The following is an 8,968-nucleotide window of genomic DNA, read 5'->3' on the forward strand; positions in this document are numbered from 1 at the left end:
TTGCAAAGATGAGATGATGGAGCAGGTTTCAGTCCTGGTTCAGTCTGCTGCTGCAGAAAATTAAACATTTTAACTTAAGCTGCCAAGCGTAAGTAGTTGGTTTCAGTACATAAATATCGGGCTTTGCTATTTAATCCGTAGCTACTGACTAATGAGGGGTTACTGAAGTGCCAGCTTTTTAAAAGTTGGTGTTAATGTCCTTCCACATGTGGCAAGCGACAGAAAACATGCTGCTGTTTGCACATATTTAATAATCAGCTCTGCACAGGAGCTGAAGCAGAGTCCAGCCTGTTGCTCTTACAGTATAATACTCATAATAAAAGTACAGTAACGATAATTAGTGACTGAGCAGCCCGGTGCGTTTCTCTTGATTTCTTTAGTCAGGGTAAATTCATTCACCTGCACGGGTTAGCTAAACGAACTTTACAAAACAAGTTTCCCCGACAGTCGAGTGCTCATCTTAGGTAGCTAGCTAAGGACCTTAGTTACGGATTAGCTTACAAACACATTTAACTTACCGAAAATATTGCGGCAGGGCCTCAGGTCCTCCTGTCTGGTAGTCCAATTTACTGAAGAACACCTCAGGCTGTCACTTTGAAACAGTCGGTAATGTAAACCTCTCAGCATCTGCCATTCCCAAACAGACACATGCAAGTTTGTCCGTGACCGCAGCCACGTCGTCCATGTTTTCTACAGTCATTGGTCAGCACTATAATATATCCAAATACATGCGGGTCGGAATCCCCGCCCCTCAAGCGCCCCTGGACGCCACAACAGTGCCAGCAGAGTGAAACTGAAAAAATGGATTGAAACTGGAAAAAAAAATTGTAAGCAAAAAAAAAAAAAATTTACAGTTTCAATTAATTATTTTTCACTATCAATTTTATTTTCACTTTCAATACAAGATTTTTCAGTACATTTATTTCAGTTACAATATTTTTTTCAGTTTCATTTCAAGATGGCATCGTTCTGATCCCATATATTTACACTTTGATGGAACGCACTGCAGTTCACACATGCGTAAAAACACATGCTGTTATTTCTGACTTGTCACGACATCGTTGTCCTTTCAGATATCAACAGTTAACTTGACGTAAGAATAAAGCAGAATTATTCTTCCTCTGACCCGCTGCTAAAGCTCTCTGGGCTGCTGCACTCAAATCTGCTTTGACTAAAATGCGTAAAAGCTGAATGCATTATTACTTTTTAAGAAAAAGCCCCACACTGCTCGTATTGAGTGCAAAGAGAAAGAGTGGTCACATAACAATGAAAAATAAGAGAGCCTGCTTTGCCTTCAATCCTGACCTCGCTCCATCCCCTCCCTTCATATCCTCACACTTGCTCTCTGCCTCATGACCACATTTACTCCCATCCTCACTTCACCCGCCTCAACATGGACAACCCCAGCCTACTCCCACCTCTCTCTCCTGTCACCTCACCTCATCTTTTCTCTCCTTCCGCCTCCATTCCCCCAACCTTCTTCATCTCACTTTCTCCTCCTCCTCCTTCCATCAATGCCACTGCTGTCCTCACTTGCTCTCGCTGTTCAAATCACCGCACCCCCTTCCGTCCCTGTTCGCTCCACTTCTGTCTCTTTTCCTTTTTGTCTAATTTCGCTCAGAGTCCTGAGGCTTTGTCAATTCAATTCAATTCAGTTTTATTTATATAGCGCCAATTCACAACAACAGTTGCTTCAAGGCACTTTATATTGTAAGATAAGGACCCGACATTATACGTCAGCACAAAGTGCTCCGTCTCTGTTCCTCAGCTATCGTGCAGAAAGAAGGGGACCCGCCAACCCGAGCTTTACGTTATGTAGTGAGATCATCTAGACACTAATGCTGGATACCAGATACGGCAAGCAGCCATTAGAGGCTTCTCTATAGCATGAGCACTTGTCTGGCTGATACATCTTTTAGCTTTGTCACACATTATGAGGAGATGGTAGTGATATAAAGTAATATATTTAAACCTGTAGATAATGAATGCTTCATTATGTGTGCACTTGTAAATGTTATCCCATAGTGCTTTTATCCTGGATAAGCATGGCTTCTATACCTTGTGATTTCAGGGGTCCGATGCAGACAGATGGATGGATGAGGTTAAAAGAAATAAAGGACAGGCAGAGAACGAGCAGAGATGAGGTGCGTGCACATCCATGTCCCAGTGGAACACACACACACGCACCTTAACCACATGTTTGTGTGCATAAACCCAATGGGGTATGATCACAAACGTAAGAGCAAGTCCTGGTCTCCCAGGTGGGAATCCATGTAGGAACAATGAGCACATAGCTCCATGAGAGGAAGTGAAACAGAGAGTTCGGCTCAGTAACGACACATTAATGCTGAAGCAAGTAAACAAAGATGTTGGAATTAGAGGTCGTCAGCTGATACTGGGCCTCGTAAGACCAACTCCTGTAAAAGGATTTACTCTAATCTTGATTTATTTCAACACGCCATTTTTCCTACTAATGTGCCCACCATGTGTCTGTCTGTTTACGAAGCACTCTCCTCTGCCAACACTGCAGAGACGAGGAGGTGCAAAACAACGTAAATTTAATGATGATCTCAATTAACTGTGCAGCACAATTAATTGAATTTTAATCTCAGTCACTTTTGGCATCCCACAATTAAATAAACACGATCAAAAGCACATTTTAGCACACAGTGGAAACGTCTGACTGAGTCTGACTACACTATATTAATAGATAAATACAAAATAAACAACGCTGAAACTAAACGTCTGGCACAGCAGAATGTAAAGGGCTTGTCACTTGAAGGGAATCAACTTAGGTTTTGGAAAATACGAATGACGTTAACCAACCAATAATATGCAGAGTGCTGCAGAACTTACTCAACTGCCAGAAAACCAGTGTAACAACTGCATGAATGCCAAGAAAAATAAAGCAGTGGTTGCTAACGGGAAGCATCTGACGTGGAATCAGCCTGTAACGCAGGTCAGTGTTGCAACTGAAATGGGCTGGTTCTGGTTCCTCCATAGCACTTTTCTACTCAAGCACTCAAAGCGAACATGCCTCATTCACCCATCCACACACAGATTCTATCTAGAATTCACAGATGAACCCATCAGGGTTTAGTATCTGGCCCAAGGATATTTGGCATGCAGATTGGGGGAGCCAGGGAACCACCAACCTTCCGATTAGTAGGGGACACGCTCTGCCTCCTGAGCTACAGCCACCCCCTGGATACCAGTGTCAGTGTGATGTTTATATGGCAGTGCAATAAAAACTACTTGTCACACAAATAAATGAAGAAGCATGACAAATAACTTTTATCTCAATATTAATACTGTACAATATAAAGCGCCTTGAGGCAACTTTTGTTTTGATTTGGCGCTATATGAATAAAATTGAATTGAATTAAAATAACTGCAACATTCATTTTGGACGCAGTCATGCAGCCATAGTCATGGGGACTGGCGGGAGTCAGCGTGATCGTCAACAGTTTGCCAATCAATGCATTTTTAACTTGTATTCTTGTATTACTGCATTAAATCAATATTACCTTATTATAACAACATCTCTGCATTTAACAGAGAAGTTTGACTTTGATCTTTGTGTGTGTGTGCATGAAAGAACCAGGTGAATGTTTTGACTTAATACCACTTCAGCCTTTTCAGCTCGTATCTGTCCATCTGTGGCCTCTAATTACAGCTGCCTCAATCATTCATCACTGCATGTACACGAGGTTCTCCCACTATCACAGGCTCCCGTCCTTCTCATCACGATGGAAACTCCCAGTGTGTCTCTCTCCATGAGCAACAGCACTGGCGAGAGAGCTCTGTTGTGTGTACAGCTACATTGCATGCATTATGGAGGGTGGAAACCTTAATGAGGGCACAGTGAGGGTATCCTGTTGTCCAACAGGATAATCGGACAATTGGACCATGGAGAAGTTCACCCAGCTCAACAATGTTGCGGCAGCTCTGACTCAAAAAGCTGAAATTCAAAGTTGGATCCCTGCATTTGAGAGACTTGCCAAGCTCCCTGCACATTGATAAAAGCTTATTTTTTACAAGTCATTTAAACACTTATCGGTCTGACTGAAAGTAAACTCAGACATTGACCACATCATTTTTCTGAAGCTGTCCTAGGAAGTTGCAGGGCTGACCTAATCACTCTGCATATCCGTCCAAGTATGCTTGAAATGCCAGTTTTCAATCAATTTAAGAGAATCTGTGGGGCTCGACTATTTTCTCCTACTAAGAACATTCTTTTGAGCACTAGCAGGTTTCTCAAGAGATCCTGTTCTGTTGTTTGACTCATGAATATGGATGCACTCGTCCAATCCTTTTAGTTCCAACACCAAGACAGAAGTCTGAATTTTTGGGCAAAAATGAGCCCAAATGCATCAATGAGGCCCAAAACGTTTCCATGAACAAACACGTGTTCATAGCAAGTAAATGATTGTTCCACTGAAATGAAATGGTTAGAAACTCTTTGATGAGGTAAAGTGATGATTAAAATTGATCAGTCTAAAGTTGGGACTGGGAGCTTCAATGATTTTAAATGTATTATATTTGGGTGAGTGGGAGGTTAACAAGAAGTTATTGATGCAATTATTTGCTCTTTAAACTCTAAATAATGTGATATGTCTCTCTGATATTTTACTTCAATGTATCAGTCTTGCTATCTGCAATCTGCATACGGACACACATCATTTCTACATGTGACAAAGCACGTATGAACTTAAGGTCACGAAGAAGATGTGAGTTTGTTCTGTTAGAGAAGCCGAAACTGAGAAAGCAAAACAGATGTTTCAACCAAAGAAAGTCAAATAACAGTGTCTGCAGAGGAAGCCAGTGTACACAGTACATTTCTAGTACCACTTGTGGATAAGATCCAGTCTATTTACTGTACTTCAACCAGCCATGCTCAAAGTTGATCCAGCAATGATACATCTTTTTCCGAAGCATTGCCTAGGCTGTAGGTGTGTGACAATGCTGACTCCATCCATCCATCCATCCATCCATTGTCTTCCACTTATCATGGACTGGAGGGGCGCTGGAGCCTATCCAAGCTGCCACAGCGCAAGAGGTAGAGTACACCCTGGACAGGTCGTCAGTCTGCCCCAGAGCTAACACGGTAAACTTGTAAATAACTCATGAAAGAATAAAGTTACGTTGAAACCAAGCACACCATTGTTTTTCTTGTGACATTACCAATAAGTTTGATGTGTCACATGGCCCTCTTCCTATTGAAAAAACAAAAGTTGCATCCAAGATGGCCGACTTCTAAATGGCCACCATGGTCACCCCCCATCTTGAGGAGTTTGCCCCCTCACATATACTAATGTGCCACAAACAGGACTTTAATATCACCAACCATTCCCATTTTATTTGGCGTATCCATATAAATGGCCCACCCTGTATTCACACTCACATGCACGCCTAGAGCCAATTTAGAATCGCCAGTTAACCTAACGCCACAAACTGCATGTCTTTGGGCTGGAGCAGCCCGACTGGGTATTCTCCACATATTCTGGCTCCTTCTCATAGCCATTCTTGAGTGTTGATCCAATACTGGTGTTAAATTAATAAGCTGCAATCGTCACTGTAAGGAAGAGACTGTAAATTGTTCTCCATACGTGAGGAAACATCAGGTTTTATACCTTTGTATAACAAAATTAAACAAACAAGTAAATCCAAGAATATAAAAGCCCAGAACTGTTGGTATTTATGAGTGAAAGATTAAATGTCAGTGGCCCCATAATAAATACAACGGAAATTCTGCAAACTACTATCATTCATAGTCTTTTTGCTTGTTTCTCCCTTCCCAAGTGTAATATGTGGAGCTCAAAGAATTGAGGTTACCATGAGTATGACAGAAGCTTCTCAGCATGTCACACCAAACCGTTCTCCTACCTTCTATTGTAGATACCGTCTCTCTGACCTAATGAGGGTCAAAGTGTCATACGTGTTTTTTCCCTTTCACCACATTTAAGTCACATAAACTTGCTGTAGAGCTTGAAATGCCTCCAAGCTGAACATTTTCCTCTGTGCGATGTTAACTGTGCAGATCTACATCTGATCCAAATGTCCGACGACTGCATCCATAGCCCCACACTAGAAAGAATCCCGCAACGTCACCGATCAGTAAACTGCATGCTGATTTCTTTTATTCAATTAGCGAGCTGAGTATGAAAAATGCTCTCTTTGAAGTTCACAGCCCGTGAAAAGCATCAGTAACCATTTTTTAAAAATTCTATATTACTGACTGCTTTTGAATGAACTCCTCAGTTTCTCGACTGATCCTTTCAGAACAACATTTTACTTACTTTCATGATATGTGTTTATGCTGATGCTTACTGTTCTGTGGCTTCAGCAGTGGATGTAAAATAACCATACCTAAGAACACAGCCACTCCTTCATCAATTAAGACTTTAAGACTGACAATCAAGACTAAAAAAATGTTATAACTTAAAAAATATCCCCACTGATGATGAATTCTTGCGGTCCATAATTACATACTTTGGACATCTGGCATTTTGCTAATGCTTCTGTAATGATTTCACATTCTCCCCATAGAAGCTTCGGCTCACACACACACACAGACACACACACAAAAGATCAGACTTTTCAGTTGCCAATTTACTGAAAAATTACCACTGGTAAGCCTTTGCTCAAAGGCAATGCATTGTAAGATTAAAAAGCAACAAGTCTGGAGCGCTTGAAGAGCTATACAAGAAGATACAAGGAGCGATGTGTTAAGTTTAAATCCTCAGGATGTCACCAACCGGTCTGCCTCACTCCCAGCACTTGCCAGGCAGGTGACATGGACATAAACAAGACCTTATGGGAAAAAGACACTGGGGCAGCGCAGAACTAAATACAGACACTCTTCAAAAGGTAGGACTGATTATGACAGCAGATCCCTCAGAGGCCGGTCTAATGAGCATCCCACTCAGCTGCCATAAGCTTGTGAAGTGTACCGTTTAATTTATATTAGAGAACGTCAGCCTCAAGCTCGTCAGCAACGATCATTCATCAGTATCATCAGAGTTCAGAGTGCCGGGTACATCAGCACCTCGGCCTATCAGCTGCAGCCACAGGGCTGTAGGAGGAGGAAAGTGGATTTCTGTAAAGCAATTCAGGCAACACAGTCACAGCTTCCATTTCCAGGGCATTATTAGTTACAGATGCTGAACATGAAGGCATGCTGTTGTTATTTCGTTATTTACGTGACTGTACATGTGAGCTGATACAGTGCCCCAATCCAGCCTGATCTGTCTGCAGACATCCTCACGCTTTCTGCGGTGTATTTTTGGTGTTGAGCGCACACACGCGAGGCATTATATCAGCCTAAACGTTTACAGTGCTTACTTTAAGATTTGACATTTAATATTTTGCTATATTAGATCTCATGTTAATATACTCTAACTGTCCTGTTTGCGGGTTTTTTACTCTAAATGTTCCCAAAACTGGCTTCACTGTAGCGTCCTTAAAGGTTATTGTCACATTTAAGGAAACAATACGTACCAATGTTCTGTTTCTATGTTTCTCTTCCTCCGAGCAGCCTGTTGTTCCTGCTTGTGGAAAAACTCCGCATGAACGTTGTCTTTTCTCAAAAAACAAGCACTCAAACTAGAAGGAAACAGAGCTTTAAAGTGCCCCTCACCTGCTTTCTGTGCCACAGTCTTGAGCCCAACGACAACCCCCAGAAGTACCCCCGCAAAGCACATCTGGACGACGAACAACTCCTTTCGCTTTCTTCGCCTGGCTTTGCTCCTCCGCCGGTTCAGCATCATTCCTCCTCCTCCGACTGTCTCCGGCATCGCTTCAACCACCACACGGGCCATGGCGCTCTTCTCTCACGAGCGTTCCGGCGGTACCCCCGGTGGTGGTGCAGAGGTACGAGAACCTGAGGCGAGGAGGCAGAGGCACACAAGCTTACTGTACGGGTACTGAAGTTACTCGACGGGAGGAGATACGACTGGCTTTTGGATGGCTTCGTAAAGTTCACCAGACTGTGAAGGAATTACACATCCGGTTTCAAGCTTCAAAATAAAACTTATGGTTCTATTTTAGTTAGGTAGCAAAATATTTCCCTAGATAGGATCAAGTCAAGTCATCTTTATTTATATAGCACATTTAAAAGACATCAAGTGTCGGCCAAAGTGCTGAACAGAGGGATAATATAATAAAAAGAATTAAAATAGATAATATGAAAACATTATAGAAAACATTGTGAGACATCCATATATTTTTGTAAAATAAAAATATGTGTACATGCAAATATGCACATACAAATACAAAAATGTACACATTCACACACAAGCACACATGTATAAGTATACACATGCAAACATCATCCAATGAGATAAAAGACCAGAATAGCTAAAACAGAATAAAAGAGGTGTCAGAGAGATGTGAAAGCCCTGGAAAATAGGTAGGTCTTCAGATTCGATTTGAAGAGTTCCAAGGATGAAGAGGATTTTATAAAAGGGGGAAGACTGTTCCAGAGTGTTGGGGCAGCAATGGAGAAAGCCTTGTCACCTCCAAATTTGAACTGGGAGCGTGGAACTAATAAAAGCATCTGAAGCGCAGAGTTCGAGTGGGTAAGTGCAGGCTAAGAAAATCTGAGATGTAACCTGGAGCCAAACCATGGAGAGCTTCAAGGATTTAACATTATTTAAACTAATTTACCTTTTTTGACGTCAAAACTGATATTTGTTGGATATTTTCAGTTTTGCTGTTTCACAGGATTGCAACAGACCGGAGGACACCAGGAGCAAAAATATGTCTATGTCTTTCTAGGCTGTTGAAAAATTTGAATAAAAACTGAAATTTGCTATTGTTACTGTTGTTGTTGGTATTAGTATTTATTGTTGTAAAAACAACATGTAGTGAAGATACCTTTGAAATAATTTTCAAAGGTTTAACACTAGTATAACACTGTGATTTAATTCTATTTATTTTAGATAATAATTTCATTGAAGTTGAATCT

At 41.4% G+C, this 8,968-nt stretch overlaps 1 protein-coding gene across 5 annotated transcripts in view; it reads right to left on the reverse strand.

Annotated features, from left to right (window-relative positions):
* slc24a3 (solute carrier family 24 member 3) overlaps window positions 1-8,721 on the reverse strand; it is a 136,125-nt gene extending 127,404 nt beyond the window's left edge. For 2 of the 5 annotated variants that reach the window (XM_080868121.1, XM_080868125.1), the window contains exons 1-2: window positions 8,668-8,721; window positions 7,640-7,988 (exon numbers count right to left, since the gene is read on the reverse strand). In XM_080868121.1, the coding sequence (XP_080724247.1) occupies window positions 7,640-7,820 (181 nt within the window). In that variant the 5' untranslated portion in view covers window positions 7,821-7,988; window positions 8,668-8,721. Of the gene's footprint in view, window positions 1-7,500; window positions 7,551-7,639; window positions 8,003-8,667 lie in introns of those variants that run through there. The other 3 variants (XM_080868123.1, XM_080868124.1, XM_080868122.1) reach the window with 3 other exon arrangements.
* Window positions 8,722-8,968: the final 247 nt, after the last annotated feature.

This window comes from Rhamphochromis sp. 'chilingali', assembly GCF_963969265.1.
Source record: "Rhamphochromis sp. 'chilingali' genome assembly, chromosome: 20".
NCBI classification, from domain to species: domain Eukaryota; kingdom Metazoa; phylum Chordata; class Actinopteri; order Cichliformes; family Cichlidae; genus Rhamphochromis; species Rhamphochromis sp. 'chilingali'.